The sequence below is a fragment of the Phodopus roborovskii genome, unplaced genomic scaffold (genome assembly GCF_943737965.1).
Source record: "Phodopus roborovskii unplaced genomic scaffold, PHOROB, whole genome shotgun sequence".
NCBI classification, from domain to species: Eukaryota; Metazoa; Chordata; class Mammalia; order Rodentia; family Cricetidae; genus Phodopus; species Phodopus roborovskii.
Genome location: NW_026126618.1, coordinates 10616470 through 10641335, shown reverse-complemented (window position 1 = coordinate 10641335; position 24866 = coordinate 10616470). Strand labels below are relative to the sequence as shown.

The window sequence follows — 24866 nt, the reverse complement described above, 5'->3', positions numbered from 1 at the left end:
GATCGAGTAGTCACCTCAAGCGTAAATGTTCACCAATCAGAGCAGTTAAAAACTCCAATTACTTAGCCACATATTCTCTTGCCAGTATACAATTTTGTGCCTTGACTAAAATTAGCCTACTTCTTTTTAAATATGGGAAAACTGAGTTTTACACTAGTCAGTTAATTAACGAAAGCATTTATTTGCATGCATGCGAGTGCACGATGCATGTGTGGAGGCTGGAGGAAAACTTGGCGAGTCTGTTCTCTCCTTCCCCTGTGGGGTCCAGTGACTGAACACAAACACTGGTCATCAGGGCCAGCACCGAGTGCCTTTACCCACTGAGTCAGCTTGATGGGCCCCCATTAAAACAAAAAAGTCACAAATCTTAGATAAAGCAAATCATGTCGCCATTATTGATTGATGGGGTCCCTCTAATGCACAAAAATAAATCACTAATAATGCCACGAATTTAAAAGTAGTGATATAGGATGAATTTTAAAGAAATGTTTTGATATGTTGTCAAGTTACCCTTACTTGACTTGGTTAGCATACAAATTCAAATAAAGAGTAATGTTTTATTTATTTATTTATTTATTTATTTATTTATTTATTGGTTTTTCAAGACAGGGTTTCTCTTGTATTGCTTTGGAGCCTGGAACTCGCTCTGTAGACCAGGCTGGCCTCAAACTCACAGAGATCCACTTGCCTCTGCCTCCTGAGTGCTGGGATTAAAGGCGTGCGCCACCAGCGCCCAGCAAGGCAAGAGTACAGTTATGTTCAAATACAAAACCAAGATTGGATGATTATAACTCAAATATCACACCAATGGGCAATCCAGCAGTGGGAAGCAATGGTGCCTACAATCCGAAATCCATTTTTTACTAGATTTTTTATATGTAAATTATAGCATATGTGAAGGTATAGATATTAAACTTCAAGTGAAATTTTGAAAAATTATTTTTAATCAGGCTATATTTAATCCTATTATGTAGACAGCAAACAGAAAAGGAATTACGGGCAAATAATATAATAGAGTGCCCTTCCGAGTTTGCAGTAGATCAACCATTTGCATTGGAAAGAATAGGTGAGTCGGGTGTGTTTGCAAGCTTTCTGTGATTAGCATAAAAAGAGCTAATTCTAATAATGGCATTGAGAAGCTTTGGCATCCCATCCGCTTACTTTTATAACCAACAATAGACACAATACAATGCTACTTGATAGTATCTGCTTATAATTCTTAATGTCCTTATAAATTTCAAATGAGGAACACAGATGAACACGCTTGAACATGCTTTACATGTAGGTAAATGGAATAAATTTCCTGTAGTTATATTACCTCAGCTGACTCACAATCTACTAATAGCACACTTGTTTATTCTGAGAACTCAAAGGAATTCATAGACTAAATTAAGAAGCATACTATCAAAAATGTCTGTCATTAACATATAAATTACCGGTACCTGCAAAAGATGTATTAAATATTCATTCTGGGAATTGATGATGTGGGCACTAGATGGCGCTATTCCGTCAGGCAAGTCTACACCTTTGTAAACTACACTGGACCCTGCAGACTGACGTAGGAGATGAGTTTCTTTCTCAAGATGATCAATCTGGAAACAACCCAGGAAAGATATGCACATTTAGGAAAACCACAAAGCATCAAGTTATACTTCATGCTTTCTATCTTTTTAAATGGATGGAACAACTTGACAAGAATTAGTTAAACTGAACTTTACTTTTTACTTAGAAATGCCTTATACAAGATTTAGGGCTCTTCTCTTTTATAGGAACTTATTTTCTACATAACTTCGTAAAGAATCTATAAAACAACAATGTGCACAGGACTGGAGGCTTTGGATTGTTCAGCCTAAATCGGGTTCCAGGGTATTTGTGGAAGATGGGCAGATAGATGGTCAAGATCGGAGCTTGGGGATCACTCTGAGGAAATTTCATTCTTCAGCCCCAGCAGGGCAAATGCCCATAGGGAGACTGTTGGGAGAACACCCACTGTACCTGCACAAGATCGAGCCTGACAAAATCCCAGCACAGAGGAAAGGAAGTGCTCACAGAATCCTCCCCCTAGCCACGAAGCCATTTGTAATAACTGCCCAGGGAGGCAGAAATCCATTTCCTCATAGAGCTACAGTGTGTCAAGTGTACTTCAGCGGAATCTCCGTGCTCAGGAGTCGCTAGCTGACTATCACAGATCAGACTCCATGGTTTTGTTTCTTTTTCGTTTAAGAGGGAGAAAGAAGACAAAGTATGGTTGCTAGGGAGGATCTAAACAGAGCGTGTGAGGGTAGGATATGATCAAAATGTAAGAAATTACGAAAGAATAAATGAAAGTGTTTTTCACGTCTCCAAACTGATTTTAGCATTGAAATAACTCAAAGGACATTTCCTTCTAATAAAGCAGTCTTTTAAAAAGTTTCCTAGCCAGGTGGTGATGGTGCATATCTCAGAAGCAGGCTTATCTCTGTGAGTTCAAGGCCAGCCTGGTCTACAGAGCGAGTTCCAGGACAGCCAGAGCCAGAGCTGTTATATAAAGAAACTGTCTCAGGCAAACAAAGAAAAACTAAAGTTTCCCAATGAACATACAGTCATAGGCTTAATATTTTCTTGTATTTAATAAAATTCTCACCTTTAAGTTTGCTTTTACCAACTGCTGTGAATAATTTATAGCCTCTTTCCGAGATTCCCTGAGTTCTTGCCTTAATTCTTCATTCCTTCCCGTAAGTTGGTCAACTTGGGCTTTCAAATGCAAACTGGCATCAAAGATTCCTTCTGCATTCTTCGATTCTATCGCCTAGTATATTTATATTAGATATTACAAATACAATGGAAAACAGTAAAATCATAGACAAGAAAAAAAGTGCCTTTAAGTAATTTAATCATCTTTCTGTACTCACTGGCATGGCTAATAAAGATGCTATTTAAATTTTTTATTTATGAAACAATTTTTATAAATTTTTATAAATTTATAAATATTTATAAAATTTAAGGTTGGCTTACATTACTATACATGATGACTACTTCACTAAGATAAATAACATTGAGTAAATATTAAGAAATTAGTAAACTAGGAAACAGTAAAAAGATAATCAGCATTCATATATGAGCCAGTTTCTTGTTAGCTGGGCAAGTAACTTAGGTTCCTTACATCCTCGCTCACGTCAGCATCTACACAGGAGAAGTGTTACTTCTGCCAGGCTGTGGATGCAGTGTGATGAGCTGTTGCTGCTGCCTCATGCTTTACACCTTCCTGCCTGAGACGTGTAATTCATCCTATTTCTTAAGTTGTTTTTTTTTATCGGAACATTTTATCAAGCATCAAAAAAAAGAAACCCTAAAGCAGGAAGGGCAGGCTGCAGGCAGACATTAACACACAAGCGTAACTTACGTTAACCAGTCTTTCAAGACTCGGGATAATGAGAGATGTTTCATTTCCTTTCACATCAGGATCTGTCTGCATGTCCTTAATAGCTTGCAAAATTTCCTTCATACCTTCTTCAAGTTGCTTATTTTCTTCAACTAATTCTTTTACTGTAATTATAGTTTGTTTCACAGTGAATAAACAGATCAACTTACATTTTCTATATACGTGACAGATATTTCACATAGAAAAAAATTGGAGAATAAAAATGTAAATAAAAAATTCAACTATAGATGAAACAAGAACAGCTGAATTAAACACACCTGTTTTAGTCATGCGCGCGCGCGCGCACACACACACACACACACACACACACACACACACACACACACGGCATAGCTCTGTCATACTAAAATCTTTAAATTTTTATAACTTTATTTTCACTTAAGCATATGAAATATGTGATGAATTTTCATGAAAAACTGGACTTAATGTTCTGTAACAATAAAAATAGCAATGTAAACCACAAATATATATCGGGGGACTGAGCTACTGACTATAAAGATGAAAAATAACTAATGTACTATAATCCTATAGGTTTAAATTTTAGTTAGGGAAAATGGGTATATAAAAAAGGAAGAGATGATGGTGACTTACATTTACTCTGAAATTTAGCAATCACTGCCCTGCTTCTTTCTAAATCTCTTTCCTTTTCAATTAGTTCTCTTGAAAGAAATTCATTCTGAGTAAAGAGAATAAAAATGTTTCGTAAAATATCACCGTAAAAAAATAGGTTTCAAGTTAAAACAATGCTTTATACATTCAAGCTTGGCACAACAGAAAAGAGGTTATAGAGACAGAGACGTTATACAACAACGTCCCGAGAACAAAACCCAGCTGAGCATCTGCCTACTACTCCCTACGGCAGGCAGGGAGGCAGAGACGCTCAGCAGACTCGGTGGTCTGTCTTTACACTACCTGTTCTGCCTGGCTTCTCTGACGGTCAAGCTTTATTTCTGCATGTCTACTCTGCTCTTCTTGGATCGATAAATCCTGTGCTATGTTTTCGTGCTAAAGAAACATTTAATATATTAGGCAAGTAAACACGTTTTTGAAATATATTGCAATTTTAGATTTTTTTTTTAAGTACAGATTTGTTATAAGTTTTAATGAGTACATAAAAATAAGACAGATTGCACGAGTATGTTTGAAGAAAGCTCACCTGCGATCTAAGGAATACTATCTCTCTCTGTAGCTGTTCTGTAAGATTTTCAAGGGGATCTATCTGAGATAATTTGGACTGTGCAGTTACAGGCACAGGATCTGGAAGATTGGCTTCGATCACACTTCTCAACATCTCAGTTTGTGAGGGTGACTCACTCTGTCTTTTATCAGCACACTTTATTTGAGAATGGACCTGTTCATCTGCTGATGTTACTTTATCAATATCGTGGTCATACGGTTGTTGACAAAATACTGCAGACTTTTGCCTACGTGATAAGATCTGCATTAGTTCTGAAGCTGTTGGTGATGCTTGAACTGATGAACTGCTTTTCTGTAAGAATCTGGTTTTCTCTAGAGCTTGATGGCTCCCTGACACTTTCTTCACACACTCATCAGAAAGAGAGCATAGCATATCACTCATTTCTTCATTGCTCCCCTTACGGAAGGTACTGACTAACGATTCTTGATCTTTCAAAGATTGTAGACATGGTGCTTTAAAAATCTCCCTTATTGTAATGGTTCCTGGAGTTGTTTCATCATCTTTTACTTGCATAAATGAGGACCATCTAGTTAGAGAGAAAACAGGATCCACTGCAGTTTCTACACTATGATGAATTCCAGACAGCGTTCTTGATAATGATCGTACACTCATATTTTCCTCTGTCTCATTCTGATCTGATTGCAGAATACTGAATGATGGTTTCCTATGAAGCAGCTCTATTTTAGCTGGACTCTTAATCTGTATTCAAAGTACATAATATCTCATTAATCCACCTTGAGATCACCAAGTTATTTAAGCAAGCAAGAATTAGTATTTATTTAATAACCTAAAAGAGCAGAGATGCTAAATGAGATTAAGTGAGGAAAAAAATGTACTGCTAGCATTTTCCTTTATTCTTTTTGTCAAAGCGTTACTGTTTACCTTTGATTGTGTTTCATTCATACTTTTGAGGCTCATAAAATTTAGGTATCTTTCTCCCATTTTATTTTCCTGAGAAAAGTTTTCAGTTAGGTTCAAGTCCTCAACCGTTAATCCTACAATGTGAAGGAATTAACAAGTAAGAAACAAATGAACAAAAAATAACTCTCCTTTAACCCAAGGCACCAAAGAAACACTGTTTATATGGTCTTAAAAAAAATGAAATGCAATGGCTGTTACAAAGTAAGGTTTCTAAAAGTAAGGTAAACAAGCAAATACATGTTAAATTAAGTTTAATGAAAACATTAAGTAAATAATAATAATAAACCCTTCCAATGTACAGCTTTTAAGACAAAGTACCATTCTAAGAGTGACATGCAGTAGTATAAAAATTAGTTTTAAGCTTAACACAACAAAGTGGAGCTGTCTAAAAGCCAACAGACTGTACCCTGACCTGAAGTTTTCAAAAGTGTGCGGTGTACCATTCCCAAACTTGGTTGTTTCTTCATTTAACTATTTCAGGGTAGATCACACCAATTACACCTAGTAATTTTATCCTATTACTTGGACCAGATGCAGGGCAACAGAGCGCAATAGAGTAAAATCATCTGTTTAACAAAGAACACCCCAGATGCAAGTAAGTCCGTCCTGAATGGTGCTGCTTTTACAGGTACACGATGACGATGGGGAATACCTGAAGCCGCATTTCTTTTTCCTCTTTCTTGAGCCATTTGACGAATTTTTCTTTTCAAATCAAGTCGTTCTTCCTCCAGGGTTTCGATCTGCAAAGTATGAATTATTAGTGGTTGTCCTTGGTTCAGACATGAAAACCATCAATTGAGCTTCACTTGCCTCTTTCAGAAGAATCTGGTTTTCAGCTCTGTACTGCTGCTGTTTTAAGCGTTTACTGCTTCTAAATTCACTTAAATCAATCATTGTCTTTGGTTCAAGGCCTGAAACAGACAGCAATATAATTACAACTTAAAACCCTGCAAATGAATGACAAATTCTTCATAGAACATCAAGTAGCTAGGATTATTCGCCAGCCAGCATCATCTGAAACAGGGAAATTTCTTGCACAAAGAATGTTAAATATTAACTCGTTGTGCAAATGCTGACAAACACATATGGGGGTGGTTGCAAAGGTGCTACAATTCATTAATGAAGGGACCCGTCCACAGGTAAATTTGGTTCAATTCCCACTTTAAATTCATAGCTTAGATACAGAGATGACATTACTTATTATTTTAATCTGCCCAGAGTATAATATGATTAGGCTAAACATAATGCTTAGAGCAGTGCTTGGAAGGTAGCAGTCATTATTAATATTTATGATGTCATTATTGGTTTATTCTTTTCTGCTAACCTCTCTTAATTTGCCTCCATTACTAACGTGAAAATCAGGTATCAAGACAGTGTAAAATAATTCCCCCCGCCCATTTTTTAAAAAAAATTTTTGCAAGGCAGGGTTTTTCTGTGTAACTGCCATGGCTATCCTGGAACTCATCCTGTAGACGAGCCTGACCTCAAACTCACGGAGATCCTCCTGCCTCTGCCTCCCAAGAACTGGGATTAAAGACATGTGCCCCTAACATCCAGTGACAGTATGAAATAACTGTAAACCAGACTTGCTAAACCCCTGGCTGGGCAATGCGGGCACACACCTTTAAATCCAGTACTAAGATGGCAGAAGCAGGTAGATCTGTGAGTTCAAGGCTAGCCTGGTCTGCAGCACAAGTTCCAGGACAGCCAGGGTTACACAGAGAAACCCTGTCTTTGGGAGAAAAGAAAAAGCTAAAGTCCTAAAGACAGACAACATGGCTTCTGTGACAGTGCTCTAGATAGGCCACAAGTTAGTCACACATCCTTCTAGATTCCTAGCTATGACCTGACTGGTCAAGTTAGTTGGAAATCTAACTTGCATATCTAATACAGTCCTAAATTCTAGTTAGATATGCACGACAAATAAGTAATCCATATAAAGTATTAATTTTTCTTCTATACAAATGTTTTGTAGAATGTCAGTTTAACACTAAGAAAGCACCAATTGATGTTCAGCAAGTATAATGAAATCATACTTAAATCATATTTATTAATTTTAAAAAAGCAACTTAGATTGTGCACTTTATTTATAACTTACAATATAAATCAGCAATACTAACTAATTCACCACTTATTTTAAAAAGTATATAAATTCCCAAGTTCTACTTGAAAATTACATCACAGACTAAATGGGACTTTTAAAATACTCAAGTAAAATATAAGCAATTTAAATTCTATTTCTGCATCCTTAAAAGATTTACAAAGTACTTTTAAATGGCCTCATCTGAAATAAAATCAGTTCGTAAGCTAACATTTCACACAGATGTTTCTTATTTGCAAAGCCACAGTTGACTTCTTGTATGCAGTGTAATATATGCGCTAACCCTTTCCATAAGCAGTTATTACTGAAGACATACCAGACCAACGAAAGCCTTGTCCCTTGTCAACCATCCCAACACAGTGAGGCTACCTCCAAATCCACTTTTGTTTAAGTGTTTCTACAGAAATATTTATTTGGGTAAATATCCCTTCAACTACTGAGAAATAAGCAAACAAACCTAAAGTAAAGGCTAGAGGCAAAGCACAGGGCGGGGGGAGGGGGGGGAACATGTGTGGAATGTGAGGGCTTTGGTTTGGTGAACAGGGCCATTTCTCCTACAAAAATGTCAAGAAGGCAAAGATAAACAAGGAATAGGTGAAAAGTAGGGTATAGGAGAAAGGAATGTCTTACAAATTAGCTTACCAGCACGCTCTCTAAGGGCTTCATTTTCATCAAGAACATCATTGATCTTCATCTCAAGTTTATTGATTTCTTTGGTCAATACTTCAATCTCTCCGTCTCTTATTTTAATTTGGGCTTTACAATTCTTTATTTCAATAACGGCATCTTCTAAGCCATACACACCCTGAAAAATACCCCATCTAACTTAAAAATAGCATTAATTTATTTGAGCAAATAAATCAAATGTATGAATTTACTTTTTCTATTAAGTGGATAGGTAAACTTACCTATACCTGTATTTTATATAGCAGATATTTTATAATTGATACATGAAAGTAAAAATAGTACACATTAATGAGGTCTTTTACCATGCTTCTATAAACCAAATCTGGTAGTGAGGGCAGAATATGAACATCTCACACTTAGGCAATTTGCCTCAGAATATTACATATGAAACCCTGAGTAATAGAAATACATATAAAGGTACAGATAATAACATAAAGATAAAATTAGGCATGCCAATCAGAGTATATAATTAATTATATAACAAATCAAGTTTAAAAACATGAACAGTGCAAGTATTCAGTTGATACAGAAGCCACCAAAGCCATCCCATTCCAAGTTCATCAAGCTAGTCAGTGCCATGCCTCCAAGATGGACAAGGGACACAGGTAACAAGGGATCTAATCCTGCTACCTCACCAGAGCTGCTTATCTAAACACAGCACTTCATCAAAAAATCTGGAAGGAAGGTAAATACAGGAGGATGAGGGAGGGCAAAATACCAATAAGGATGTCTGGAAACACACACACACACACACACACACACACACACACACACACACACACACACACACGGAATCATACTATCAACTGTTTATCTAAAAACAAAAACAGACAACTCTACAACAAATGTAATTCTGTATATAAATATACATATATGTTTAAATGAGTTTTTCTCATCAGTGCTGATAGCACTCTCTCGAAGAGCCAAAGATGACCTAACAAAAACCCTGACAACAGACAGGAGATAGATACCTTCTTTTGAGTTGTTGGTCAAGGTTGTCTAAGAGACTCTCAAAATGTACAGCCTGTTGCTATTGCCCTTGGTTGTCCCCCAGAGGTAGAAGTTATGTCCCAATTACTGAAGACACCATGCATTTCAGGAACAGGCTAGAGACCCCTACCTGGAACTCATTTTTTTAGCCTCTTCCCTAAGGACTAGCTTTCACGATACCAAAGGGCACCATGCGAGCTTGAAAAAGTGGGAAGCAACTAACAGACCTACCCAGCTCTGCTGCTTATGAGCCACAACGACCAGCAAGGCACAGTAACCCTAACGGGAACTACTCAGTGCTAATAACATCATGTGTTCTGTGGAGAACCCAGAACCACCACTTTACAAAACAACAATCTCTTTGCAGAAGGAGACCATTACCGAAAACCACAGCCAATCAAAATGCAGAGGAGGGAAGGCCAGTCAGGCTCAGGGCTCATTGCAGAAAAGAGGGCATAATATTAAGAGTGACATAATCATGATTTTAAGGATTGCTATGAGATAGTATACCCTAATAAATGTTAGAAGCTGAGCCATGAAGTCTCATCAACATACCTGCCCAAACAGACAAGAGATATGCCAGAGTAGATGAGGGAGGTCCACCAGGCCTCAACCCTACACAAAGAACTACCAGCAATTAAACAAGTGCTGAGCAGGAAAAATAGTCTTCTCCAGCGAAAAGCACAACACTTGGTTATCTAATACCAAATACACACATACCATTAATTATACAGGCTGATCAAGTTATATTTAGGAATTTATACATTCATATATATTTATGTATATGTACACAGGTGTGTGTGCATGTGCATGTGTGTGTGTGTGTGTGTGTGTGTGCATGTGTAACAACAATTAATGAAAGAAGAAGCAGTGAGAATAAGGAGGGATATGTGGAGGGGTTTTGGAGGGAGGAATGAGGAGAAATGATCTAACTATAATCTCAAACATAAAAGAAAAGAATAATAAAAATACACTTTAAAAAAGAAAATGTTTGGAAACAATTCTCTCGACATAAAGCAAATGTCCTAAAGTTTGAAGTTTAAAACCAATGGAGATGTAGCATGCTTTCCATTTGGAACACAATACAAGCCACAGAGCAGCCTTGGTGTGGAGAGCAATCTCAAGCTCTTGGGCTGACAAGATAAAAGTACTTACAGACTCATAATCTTTTAATCTCTTCAGGGCCTCTACCAGCTCTTTATCCTTCTCCCTGGCATCGGCCTCGGCCAGTTCAGCTGTCCTCTCGGCCTCTTTTGTTTTCTCTTCTAAAAGTTGTACTTTGGAGTGAATTTTCATATAATGAGTCTGGTGATGAAAGTCTGTAGAACCTACCATGCGAAAACAGAAATCATGAAATGAACTCAGCTGAGGATTCCTTCCTACGAATCAGGTGTTCCCAAACAGGGGCAGAAGCTGTACAGCACAAAAGCTTCTTACATGTTCCAATTTATATTTGTATAACCAAGGACCCAGGTACTGTTTGGATTTTATTAATGAGACCAAGTAAAAAGTAGAATTGAGCACAATTGCTCGAAGTAGAACGATGTGGATTATAAGAACGGTTGTAAAAATTGTATTACTATGACAAAAGATGTTAAATGGTAATCAAGATTCTTTTGACCACCGTTAACAGCAGAATAGGTTTGTGAGCTGGACAAATGGCCAACCTCAAGCTCTAGAATTCCTCTTTCTCTTCCTCTTCATCAATAAAGTCTTTCCATTAATCTACAAAATTAGTTATTTCTTCTAAACTTAAAAACTTTTTCAATGTTCCTTTCTCCTCAGGCTATACCTTCTTTCTTATCCTTTTACCAAATAAATAAATACATAGCCTGAAAAGATTTCCTACATTTTTTCTCTTCTTTTCTGTTTTTCTTGTATTCAAGCATGATCCTTTTCAGTGCTTATCTTGAAGGGATCTTATGGTGTTCCATCTCTCTACACACTGCTTTTTTAGTCTTTGTTGGTTATTTCATTTCATCTCATTAGCCTCCAAATTAGAAGTGTTCCCAGAGATTCATTTTGAGATTTTTTTTTTTCCATAACCTATACTTCTTGCCCTAATGACCTACTCTCTTAACTTCAAACTGAGTCTTTATGGAGATGGATGCCAAACTTTTATCTTCAGCCTAAACTGTGCTTAAGAACTTTAGAAGCCATATACAAATATCTACTTAACACCTTCAGCTGGATGCCTAATAAACACCTCAAATTTAACATGCTCAAATCAGTACCTCATCATCTCTAAACCTGCCCCTCTCAGTCTATGATGTTATCCCCTGGTCACACCTTTCCCTCTCCCTGTGCCCTGCCTTACAATAGCTACAGTCTACTGCAGACACAGTCTAGGTGAGGTTAAATCATTCCCATCACTTTTACCAAAAATAAAAATCAAAGCCTTTACAATAAACTAAAGATTTAATAACAGGGCCTTTAGGATCATCTTTGACTTTTATTTTTCTGCTATTTTTCATTGTTCACTCTCAACTACCAACATTTACAAACCATTGACTCGTTGTTTCTTAGTGTTTCAGTCACACAGTCTGCTTACTCCTTCACCGCCTTTAAGACTTTTTTCTATCATGTCCAGAGAGACTTTTGCTTCACTGCCTTAATTACAATGTATACATCATCCCTGTTTTTTACCTTCAGCAATTATAAGTATGCCTGTGAATGAACTGTGAATCCATTGGAAGTACCATACTTCAGTATATTTACAAGATGTAGTTTTATAGAAATACTGCTATTTCAAGGGTTTAAATTCATATAATTTGATGTGATAGGCAAAACAGTATAACAGTCAAAGAATGAGATGAGAGATTTTCTGTAGAATTATTTCAACTGTCAACATACAAAATTACTTCTGAAAATAACTGACTACAGGTAACACATCCACCAAAGCATCTTCATTAATTATAAAAGATATAAAATAAAGACAATTTACATTACCATTTTAACTTCTTATGCAATCTAATTTTAATGGCTAAATAATTTTCCTCACGAGAAAGATGGGAGAAAAGCATGAATTTTGAGTTTAAACACTAGGAATATGTGCTATAATTAATATTTTTCATAATATTCATAATTTTATTTTTAAAATCCTTTAGTGGAATAACACAATTCTATTTTGATAAAAGCAGACTTTTGAGATACAATGACATATGAAAGTCATATACGTATAAAATATTAAATTACCTTTGTCTTTCTTGAGCTCATTTTTCAAATCTTCAATAATAAAAGTGTTTTTTTCCATTTCTTTCGTGTACTGTTCTACTTGTTCAGTAAGCATCTTAATTTGACTATCTCGTTCCTGGATGCCCTAGGAAATATTTTGAAGTATCAAATAAACCTTCATTGTTATGAACACACATTTTTTTTCAAGAAATGAGAAAATATATTTGCTTGTGGCCAAACTATGTTTCATTTAAACAATTATTTTTTTTAATTACATTTATTTATTTTGCGTGTGTAAGGACGTAGGCAGGAGTGTGGAGGTCAGGTGACAACTTTTAAGAGTCATTTCTCTTTTTCTCTTGACATCCATGCCAGGAACTAAACTGAGGTTGTCAGGCAATACACCAACTGTCTTTACCCTCTGTGCCACCTTGGTAAGTAGCACCAGGCCCAGAAAAGTATGTTTCTTATCTATTCCACCCAACGTATAATTCTACCCAACTGTTGTCATGCTATAAGGAAGGAAAAATGTATTTCAGAACTCCCTAATATTTGTGACTTTTATAACTTCTTACATATTTTCCTCATCATCCATTGACTCTTACTTATCTTTACCACTTCATATGTTTGTGTACTCTGTGATTTTCATCCAATTTAGCTTTCATGCCTTTTGCACTCCATTTAGAAACAACTTCCTCATCATTATCCTCAGTCATCAAATACATCTTAAATTCTAGTCTGCCTTTAGACTTTAACTGGAAAGAACATGCATAAGAGGAGGGAAAGGATATATTTTGTTTGTTTGTTTTTGTTGTTTCTTGTTTTGGTTGTTTTTCTGAATGAGTTTGTTTTGCTAAAAACAAAACCTTTGGGTAGCACACTAACAATATAACCACACTTACTTTACTCGGTACAGACATGAAATATATGATAATAAATGCTAGTAAGAACATGGTAAGGTATTTTAAAATCTGTAGGTTTTTAGTAGATTCTTAGTAAGTAATTCCTGACTGATAATATACAGTAATATAAGAAAGCAAAATAATTCTATTCTGAAGTATAGCTCTCACTCTAAACTTAATTCTAGCTTCACCACCCCCTATTCAGGATTGTACGAGAAATTTCAGTTTGTTACACACACAGTAATGGAAGCCACCAATTAGGCACAGTGATCAACAGACAGGATAGGTTCGACATTAACATAACTTGCTGATACTGAGAATCTGAGATGGTTTTACCTGTTTCAGAGCCATAATGTTACTTTTATCAGCATCAAGTTGCACATTTTTAAGTTTCTCTCTCAGATCATGTAACATTTGCTGATATTCAATGATTTCATCATCTTTAGAAGACAAAATTAACTATAAACAAAACAAGAAAACTTAAGTACATTTAGTACATTTAAAACAATACAAAAAATGAAATTCTTTTTAAAATTTTTTCAGGTGTGGCGTATAATGTGTCTGTCTGTCTGATCAGGGGTTGACATGGGGTACCACTCTCTTGAAAAGGAGTCTTCCACTAAGCTCAGACCTTGCAGGTTAACGAAACTCACTGGCAGATGAATCTGCCTGTCTCTGCCTCCCCAGCGTGTTCCCACAAGGGACCAGGGATCCAAACTTCTGTTCTGAGACCACCACAGCAGAAACTGTATTAATTTTGTCATCTCCCCAACCCAGGGTAAAATTCATTTAATAAGAACAATGTCAGTAACTACAACTACTATACATACAGTTTGAAACTTGCAATTCAACCCTTAAAGAAAACTCTCTGGGTCTCAGACCTCACTTCTAAAAGAAAAGTTATATAACCGCAAAATGTTTTGTACATTAAGTAAACATTAAAATGTCACAGAAAAGAAAGGACAAAATACCTTGAATGGATAGAAGAGTATTTTGTGTTCTTAGTTACAGGGAACAAAATCATCATAAAGATGTTCATGAAAATCAAAAAATTATTCATAAGAGTCTAAAAATCAAAACCAAAATAAGAACAAGTTTTCAGACATGCAACAATTAAAAGTGTATGTAGAAGAAAAGTGTATGGGGCTAGAAAATGGCTCAAATGAGTAAAAGGGGGTACAAAATACTCAAATTCAACACAACTTTTTATGTAATAAACAGAGGATGATATTTCAGTATGTGATTTATGAACTATTCAAGAAATATTACTTCAATAGAAGTCATTCAGGGGCACCATTACACTTTAAAAAAATAAATATACATGCTTTATAAAGTATAAGACCAGAAGATACTAGGAATAAGAGGAGAATTTTTTTTTCCTTTTGTAAAGCATATTAGCCAATATAAACATTCATTCATTTATCTATTTATATGGTGGTAAAGTCTCATTATTCAGGAGTCCAGGCCAGTCTTCAATCCAGAACCCTCAACCTTCTGAGTTAGACATATACCCTCTGGCCCAGCAATATTAAGAGTATTTAATTATAATGAGTGGTCAAAAAGCATTAACATATGCTAAATTTAATTATATAATATTAAAAAACAAGTACTTCACATCAAAAATCATGAGAGCCAGAGATAAGTAGACATGGTTGCAATTTAAGTAACAATCACATTTACAGCAACTGCTTTTATCTATCTATCTATCTATCTATCTATCTATCTATCTATCTATCTACCTACCTACCTACCTACCTACCTCTCATTAAAACAATACTTTCAAAAGAAGAACTGGAAGCCTCCTAGATGTCATACTAGGGGACTAATTCATTACATACACAAAAATTAAATGACTAAATGTGATTCAAACAACTGTTTCTTTCCAAAGGTTGGAAAATTAGATTCAACAGTTGAAAAACTCTGGAAAACAGCCATGCTTATTCACTTAAGGATCATCGGGCCGTTGCTGTGTTCGTGTTCAAAGGGCAGCTGAGGGGTTACAACAGAACTGAATAGCTAAGACATTTACTTTCTAGTGCTTCCCAAATTAACTGAGCGCTCTGCAATTCATTCAACTTCACCCCCACTGCAACTGCATTTGTTTATTAGACTATAGATTATCTCAGCTACCCAGATAACCAACAATTCCTAATTGCCAATACTGTTTATGTAAGCATGGCTGGAAACAGAGGCAATGGAAGTGTGGCAGCTTTTACAATAAGAGTTACAAATTCAGTCATCTCAGATTGCTCACAAATAGCAAGCATCATAGTCCTAGCTTCTTGATAGGGGTAGAGCTCTGGGATTAGGTGTGACTGGAAAGTAGAAATCAGGCACACAAGGGGTACTCTGAAAAGGCTTCCTGAATGATTCTGATAAATCCTTTCCCTATTCCCCTTCCTGATTAATCTTGCCCTTAAAGCACTTATCTGATACATAAATGAGTCCAAGCACTTCATATAGAAGCTTTTCTAGCCAGAACACAGAATAAGCTTTTTAAAAAGCAACATAAATGCCATTCTCTGGTCTGAGTCCTTAAAAATCAGATTTCAAGTAAAACGAGGAAAAGTTGTTATCGATCGAGAAGCACCTTCCATTCTTCCACTTTTGCACTGACAGCCATCATGACTGGGTCATCCTCTTCATCTTTTGCTTTCAGAAGATCTGTGAGCTCTCGTACCTAAGAGTAGTGGTCAGGTCAAGAAATGTGCAAATCAGTGCAATTCAATGTTATCATACTTGCATACTTATAATGCGCAAGCATGTGCGTGCAGATGCCTTATATTTCACATGCTGTTTATTAGTGGCATAGTCCTATAGTTAAAGGTGACATTTAATGGCTGTAGAATACTGAAAAAAACTCACATCTGAAATGCCCCCCAAATTGGATACTCTTTATGGTACAACTGGAAAATACATATCACATTTCATGTGCTCCGTTTTAGTCAGAAGAAAAGTATATGAACGCTGTATTCATGGTATACATATGAAGCACACATGAATTTAGTGTTTAAACCTTAAGATAGCTCATGTACATAAATTCACAATCAGGAAAATTTCTGATCCCAGCATTTCGGATAAATTATACTCAGCATACTGTTGAGTACTTATTTCAATACTAGAGAATCATATTTTTAAACATTCTTTAACTTTTTAAATAAGTTTATCCCATATAAATAATAAACAATGTATTGATCTTTAATGTATTTTCACTGGTTTTAAGACATAAAATTAAATGTTACAGCTACTGGATTTTTAAGTCTTTAGCAGCTAGTCTTCATTCCCCACAATTATTTCTAGCTCATGCAGGCATCGTCTACATTCCTTAAATGTCAAGAATTACAGGGCATAAGAGGACTATAGAACCCTTTGGGACAAAATTATCAGGATGACAACATGTTACTATATTTAAAACAAAACAAAACAAAACAAAACCCACGTTAGAAAATTAAAGTATTTCTAGTTTCAAATAATCAGCAATGACTCCATATGACGCATATGCGAATAAGCCTGGGTTCAAACAGGAACTCTTACTTGAAGTCGATAATGCTCATTCTCTTTTTTTATCTGGTCCATAACAGTATCTGTCTGATGCACAACAGCCTTCATCCTGTTATATTCATCAGTCATCTTCTCCATTTCCTGTACAGACTCTTCTAGATTTTTTCTCATTTCTTGGTTCTGAACTTCAATTTTCTCATTAGCTTCTGTTAAGGTCTAAAAATGTTAAATATACTATTACTTTAAAAGAGTTTTTACAAGAAACTGAAAGTCTAAAAATGTTAACTATACTATTACTTTAAAACAGTTTTATAAGAAACTGAAATTGATTGTAAGATAAATTAAATAGAGCCATAGGGCCCTCTAGAGAAAAAAAAAAAAAAAAAATGTTTCTTCATAGACTATTGGGATTACTGTGGCACCAGCCAATTAAGTCAGATTAAATGTCTAGAGGATTGTTCTTGGTGTCTAATACAGACTAATGTAAGGAGTAAATAAGTAACTGCAAATTCAGAGACACAATTTACCTCCTGCTTTAAAAGTACATAGTATAGGCAGAGATGCGCCGGGGTAAAAGACTTGCGTGTAAACATGCGAAACTCAGCTTGAGTCACTGGAATGCACATAAAGCGAAATGCAATACTATTTGTTTTTATTCCCAGAGTTCCTACTGTGAGGTGGGAGGGGGAAAACAACTGAGTCCTGAATTTGCTGACGGAGACAGCCTGGAATACTGGGTAGTGAACAAAGAGACCCTACCCAAACGGGGCGGATGCTAGAACAGATAGCCGAGGCTATCCCCTGAGCTCCACAATGTGAAGGCACCCACTCACACACAGACGGACGGACAGACAGCACTGTGCACACACACACCAAAGCATTTCAGCAGGAAGCACTCTATCAAAAGTCACCAAGAGAAGTAGGTACTAGATTTTCACCACCCTGACACTCAAGTTTGTAAAACCATTGCTCTGAACTGACTGACTCATTTTACCTGAATTTCATCCAGATATTGAACAAGTTCATAGTTCTTTTTAGACAACTGTGATCGGTAGTCGCTGTCTTCTCCTCTCCTTGACAGAAGTGATTCTTTTTGTGAGTCTATTTGCTTCTGGTAGTCAACAATGTCCTGACGAAGCTGTTCGTTCTGACGTTAGAGCAAACACAGCGATTGCCCATTAAAATACGATCCAGAGGCAAAAGAAAACCACAGGACAATACTACTGGCAATGACAAAAATCTCTTTTAACTAATGCTCCCGGAGCACATCTCTAAGTTCCCAAGGTGTCACTACCCTGCAGCCTCACCTTTTTCTTTAGACGTTTGTTCTTCAGTAGGAGGACAGGAAGAGGAGAATCAGAAATGAGAAAGGCAACACATAATTAAAATGAAAACAGGAATAAAGGGCTTTTTTGGACAATAGAATAAATTATTTTAAATAGCCAAAGAAATTAAAATATTAAGTATGAGTCAAAAGAAAGAACATTTGGACTAGGTTAAAAGGAAATTTTAGATAAAGCAATTAAAAGAAGAGGGCATGGTAGATGGGGGTTGGAGGAAGAAGAGAGATGCGTAAAATGATGTGGTCACACTTTAATTAAAATATTTGTTACAAGACAGAAAATTATTTAGCACATATACAAAAATAACAATACTACTTACAAGATTTCATGAAAAACAAAATTATGAGAGTGCTAGGCAAAGAGTCATAAGAAGAGAAATTGAGTCAAATGTTCAATTAGTTGATTAGGAAGCATGCTATGTACCAGAAAACAAGACGGACCCACAGAGACCCAAGAAAGGGATAAACTACCTAACGGCCTCCTATTTTGGTTGACCTTGTACTTCCCTGAGACAAAGGCATCCTAAAATCAGCTAGTATCATTATCGGTTACACAGATTACATTCAGGTTAAAACACAAATTTTAAGTGAACATTTTAAACAGGTCTAAGTCTTTTTTGACCCACCACATAGACTGAAATTTTCTACTAACCTCTCTTCTTAGTTTGCTGTTTTCGTTTTCTGCCTCCTCATTTCGAAGAGCCAACTAAAACAGTAAAAAAGAAAAATAAGATAAAACTCCAAACTAATTCAATCTGCATCCCATAATTGCTTGCTGATTTAAATTCTAAACCCTTTCTAATAAAGAAGAGAACATTGAACTACTAAGGACTACTATGGACTTCGTATCACACTAGGACACAAATAAGACAGAATTTTAAACTAAGGATTTTAAAAGGTACACAGAATGGCTCAATTTTAAAGATTAATTATGATAGCAATAAAAACTGTAAGTACCAAAACCAAATGAAAGACTAAAAAAGAGAAACATCTTAAAGTTATACAGCCCATTCTTTTACATGTTTAAGATCATTCTCCTTTTTCTTTATGCCAAAGAAAAAACACTCTTTGCTCTTTAGAAACTCTCAAATACCTAGAAAATGACAGTGCAGAATACTTGTTAATGGAAGCAATCTGAAATCATACTGGTCTGGGTTTACAGCCTTTGATTATCAATCCTACTTAAGTTTGACAGGCCATTTGCTATCTCTTAAATTCATTTCATCCCTCTGTTGACACGAGAAATATGATGTACGTGAAGTCCTTAACACCATATTCAGTGAACAGAACAGCAGAAAATGTCAAATCTTTTCTTCACCCAAGACTGTTTATTTGTGGCAGTTTCTTTTTTATTCTGGACAGAAAATATAAATATATATATATATATATATATATATATATATATATATATATATCCAATATGATGGCTTTCTAATACCTAGTCTCCATAAAATATTCTTTTGATGGCCTTTTACTTTTCTGTTTTCTGCCTTCCTCAAGCAAAAAGATCCATTCACAATAGCATGCAACCAGTTTGCCCATTAAAATACTATCCAGAGGCAAAAGAAAACCATAAGGAGGCACATGATGACGCTAGGGGGCAGCAGGTAGGAAACAAAATATTCCATTCGGTTAGCAGGGACTCTAATTATGGATTAGGTAAGACTACTGAATCAGTATTACATTTCCTCAGCATCAAGACTATATATTGGGTTGTGTAAGACAATACTCACTTTGGACACATATTTAAGTGTAGAGGTCTACACTTAAATTTTAGGTCTAAAATTAAGTTTCAAATAGCTCAATAAAAGAAAAATGAGTGCGTGAGAGATGAAGATGTATACAAAGATATGACAGAAATCTGAACTCATGCATATACATGAAAATATAAATATTTATTGTTTTTCTAACAACTTTTATGAAAATATATTTTCCAAAATAAAATATTTAAAGAAAGCTTATAGTAACATGCAAGGCATGATGCAAATTTTAAAAGTTTGATGCCAATTAAATGATGACTAATAATACTATCTAGACTAATTTTCTAATCTGAATTAGAAAGTTAGGAATTTAATGCTCAACATTCAGTGTTACTCTATTGTTTTCCTTTGGCTTCTCAAACTCCACACTTTTGAAGGCTTTTTTTCAGAGTTTCGGAGTACCTACTTCATCATTTTATTAAATATTTGCCAGAGATACATCTTACAATCACTGTTCTGGCTTCACTAATATCTGTACTAAAACCCAATACATTCTCACATCTGTTCAGTGTCTACTTTGAATATGAGATTCAAATATTTCTTCTTTGACTATGTCTGCAAGAACCTTAAATTCAAGTGTATAAAACAGAAATAATAGTCTCAGACCCTAAACTACTTTGTATCGCAAACAGTACCATGATATTTATCCATGCCCATACCAAAAATAAATAAATAAATAAAACAAAACAACAACAAAAATAAATAGGCAGACTATCCATTCCTCTCTATCACTGATCATTCTCCACATCCAATTACATCTCTTTCTCTTAAGTAACCCTTTGCCTCTTAATCCCATCAGTTATTCCCTCAATGAGGCCACCATTAGAACCCGTCAGAATTAATACAAATGTCGTCTTCAATCCACTCTCCATAGAGCAGAGTAAGCTTCACAAGCATTGGTCTGACCTACCCTGTGTTCAAACATTCTCTTCTAACATTTTAGAAGAGCGTGGGACCTGGCCTTTCCCAGAGGTATTAGAGCTGAGACTGTGGCATGGGAGGATGGTCATCAACACATTCTCAACTGGGACTGGCACTCAAATCCTCACTCATCATTCAATAGCTCGAGCATGGGCACTTGTTTATTCTTTCTGTATCCCTTCATTTCTTCATGTATCAGAAATGATTCCTATCTCACATACGATAAGTATCAAATAAGAAATGATGAGTCAATACATACAAAGTACCTGACAAATGACAAAGACTCATCTTATTGTACATTTCAGTCGAATGAGCAATTGCAGTTCTTGAATATTTCTTACTTCTGGTCTTAGGAAATGATGTGCCTTCTATCCAGAGTGCTCTCTTCTCTGACACTATATTCATTTTAGTTTCTGTTGCCATACTCAGCTCTACTTCCAGACTCAGTTTATGTATCAAATGCTGAACACCCAGAATGGTTTAAATAGCCCTCCACAGCATATCTCAAAATAATCTTCCATCCTGATGCACCCATAAAGTATGATAATTTCCCTACGTTATTCCTATTATAAATTGTGAGTATCTTAGAATCAGAAATTCATACTATACAGCAAATTTTTGGTTGTACTGTAATTACCATAGGTTAAAGGTGAAAAAGGAATTTATACCCTAGCAGCTGAAGAAGTATAGAGACCATGCATTCATGGTTTCCAATTTTACCACATCAAATTCATTAATTTGTATAAAGCTCATCAAAAGAAACTGACAGTAAGAAAAACCACTTGCTTATTTAAGAACATGAAATACACTGCTGCACACCAAAGTTCAAGACCAAAGGTAACTTTGTTATTATTCTAATATCCTCAGAAAATCATGCCACAAAATTAAAGAATTACTTTCCAAGTTGAACCATTCCATTATATTTTTAAAATGTGATGACAAAATGAACACTGCTACAACAATTAGCTAAGTGTACATTATTTCTCAACTATAACATAAAATCAAGAATCGATATCAAAGGTAGTTATAAAAAGATTAGCCATGTAGGATTATCTTAAGCAATTACGATTCACTGAGATAAATATGTCTTACTTGCTCATTAACTTTCTTTTCTTTATCCAACTCTTTTTCCATATCCTCTAATTCTCTATCTTTTTGTTCCAATTGCTTTTCAAGCTGGCGAATCTCATCACGTAAAAACCGAGTATCACGGCCGCCTGCAGACTGTTGAGCCATCTGAAAGTCATAAGCCAAGGATTAATTCTTCCAAACATAAGCAATTCCTTTTTTTTAGATGAAGGTTCAAATGAATCAACAAACAAGAACTCGACTTTAAATTTTTATTGAGCTTCAATGTCAGGGTATTTAAAATCATAAACATGTAAACACCATTTAGAAAGAACTTAAAGTTGGGTGGGTGGAGGCGGTGGTGAAGTGGGATGTCCTTCTGTATGTGTTGCTTTTATCATTTAATGAATACAGCTGTTTTGGTCGATGGCCAGGCAGAATAGAGCCAGGCGGGAAGCCAAAACAAGATATGGAGAGAAGGCAGAGTCGGGGAGAGAGCAGGTAGCCACTGAAGGAGTTCGATGCCAGAACATTACAGGTAACCCATGGCCATGTGGTGATACATAGATTAGTAAAAATGGGTTAATTTAATTGTGCGAGTTACTCAGTAATATGCCCGAGCCATTGATTGGCCAAACAAATTATAGCTAATATTAAGCCTCTGAATGTTTACTTGGAAACTGGAAGGTGGAAGAGAAACCTCCTTTTTTACAAGGTAAAAATGATTTGGAAGGCCTTGGGGGAGGGGAAGAATAAAATAAAAATACATTTAAATTTGAAAGTTTTACATAATAAAAAATATAATACAAAACAAACAAACCTGAATTTATTTGGGCTTTAAAATTATAAGTCAAACATCCTTGCGCTTTCCTAAGCCACCAAAAGAATCATGAAAAACTGGCTGCAGGCTCTGTTACAGTCATGCAGGCAGAGGTACAGACTAAAGGCTTAGAGACTAAGGGCTGTGAATTATTAAGACTGCACCTGAGTCTTAGAAACCACCTTGGTGCTCTTATTTTCCCTTGCCCTGGTACCACAAACTACTTAGAACCGATGGTACTTTGTAGCATAGCAGAAATACTCTCTGTAGTGTCCATCCCTGCCTAGTTCAGAACCTAAGAGTACAATTGGATTGTGCCAAGTGCAACTAAAGAACTGAACTTTAACACATTCAAATGTAAAGAACTGTGACTAGTTAGTACATCATAAGAAAACCAAGATAGACTCTGTGTGTGGTAGAATATTATTTTCAGGCGTGTGACTTCTGTTTATGCTGCACATGTTTAACTCTGTGATGCTGTGATTCTTTCCCTCTAAAACACCCGGTGGTCCTAATAAAGAGCTGAACGGTCAACTGCCAGGCAGGAGCAAGGCTAGGCGGGGCTGGCAGGTGGAGAGGATAAATAGAAACAAGAAAGGGGAGATGAAGGAGAAGGAAGGAGAGAACAAGAAGAGGAGACCTTCAGGCGTCAGCCACCCAGCCAGCCATGGGTTAGTTAGGGAAGGGAAGTAAGATACACAGAAAAACTAAAGATAACAGCCCAGCGGGAAAAGCTAGATGGAATAAGTTAGGAAAAGCCGGCTAGAAACAAGCCAAGTGAAGGCCTGGCATTCATTACTAAATTGTGATTTGCTTGGGAGCTGGGCGGTGGGCATAATAACCTCATTGGTCATTTTTTATAAAAACACATGGTGTACAATGGGCAAACTCTCGAGCACAAAATTTTCCCTGTCTTTTCCAATCCTGTAATAGAAACATCTGAAAATAATATAAGATGATGCAAGTAATAACAGTCACACGCAAGGAAATACAGAAGGACATACCTCCAGTTCATTTTCCAGTTTCATTACTTTGGTCTTTAATTGATTTTCTATTTAAAAAAAAAAAAAAATGTTTCAATTGGTTAAATTTCCAGTAATCAGATTCTAAGTGAACATCAATAAAATAGTACAATATATCAAATCCAGGAAACAGGCATTCTAGAAATGTCTTGACCTGAGTGAGTGAAGTCTTGAGTCAGTGGGCAGGAACTCCCAAGCCTCAGAACTATGGGAGATGACAGAGCCTTCCCACGCCTGAGTGTGGTTGTTGAGAGTGCGCAGAAAACGTCCACCATAGCTTTCTTCCCGACACTCATGACTCCCCAGCAGAGTCTACTCCTATGGAGATTAGCTCAATCTGCCTCCTTGTTCAACTGTGTACCAGAACCCTGCCTCCCTTTTTATCTGACTTCACGTGTGGCTACACGCAACAACCCTGCCTCTCTTCAAGTGTATATAACAAAGACACAGCCTCTGGGTGCTGCAGATTCTCCATCGGAGAGTCTCGTCCACCCCAACCCAACTTGTCTTTGTGCTGTTTTTTTCCTCACCCTCTTGTCACATCAGTCAGGTCAGCCCCTGAAACTGTGCGAGGATGCAGCATCTTTAAATCTGAATTGAATATGTATTTCATAGCATATGAAATTAATTTTGTACCAATTAATAAATAATAGAATCAGGACAGTTTTTTTTTTTTTTTCTAGGACACATACCAAATTTTGCTTGTTCTTCTCCAGCCTTTTCTACTTCTTCCAACGCCAGCTCTACTTCCTGGGCTTTCATCTAAATATGAAGATGAGTGAGAAAAATCTGTGTTGCTTACCTTATAATACAAACAGTGAAAATGCAAATTCTACTTCATTTGCTATTTCAGTCTCTCGTGTGTGCAACAGTTCGCACGCAGAGACACTCAGTAAATATTTGCTGAATACTTAACCTATAAATTCTGGAATAACAAGACTTTGAAAATCATCCCTGATTTTTTCCTTTAAATTTTATATCCAATATTTTAAATATTTTTCATTATTGTTTTCCCATTACAATTGTTATTTTTCTGGT

General features: G+C 36.1%; 1 protein-coding gene across 1 annotated transcript in view; it reads right to left on the bottom strand.

Moving 5' to 3' along the window:
• Positions 1-24866, bottom strand: part of Cep290 (centrosomal protein 290) — a 74221-nt gene that overhangs the window by 47965 nt on the left and 1390 nt on the right. The window contains 20 exon segments of the mRNA XM_051206363.1: positions 1443-1592; positions 2624-2788; positions 3383-3525; positions 4013-4097; positions 4334-4426; positions 4578-5318; positions 5502-5614; positions 6193-6280; positions 6351-6451; positions 8284-8446; positions 10474-10646; positions 12514-12637; positions 13731-13853; positions 15985-16074; positions 16929-17111; positions 17890-18042; positions 18890-18943; positions 22011-22154; positions 23811-23857; positions 24521-24590. Of these exon segments, the coding sequence (XP_051062320.1) occupies positions 1443-1592; positions 2624-2788; positions 3383-3525; positions 4013-4097; positions 4334-4426; positions 4578-5318; positions 5502-5614; positions 6193-6280; positions 6351-6451; positions 8284-8446; positions 10474-10646; positions 12514-12637; positions 13731-13853; positions 15985-16074; positions 16929-17111; positions 17890-18042; positions 18890-18943; positions 22011-22154; positions 23811-23857; positions 24521-24590 (3003 nt within the window).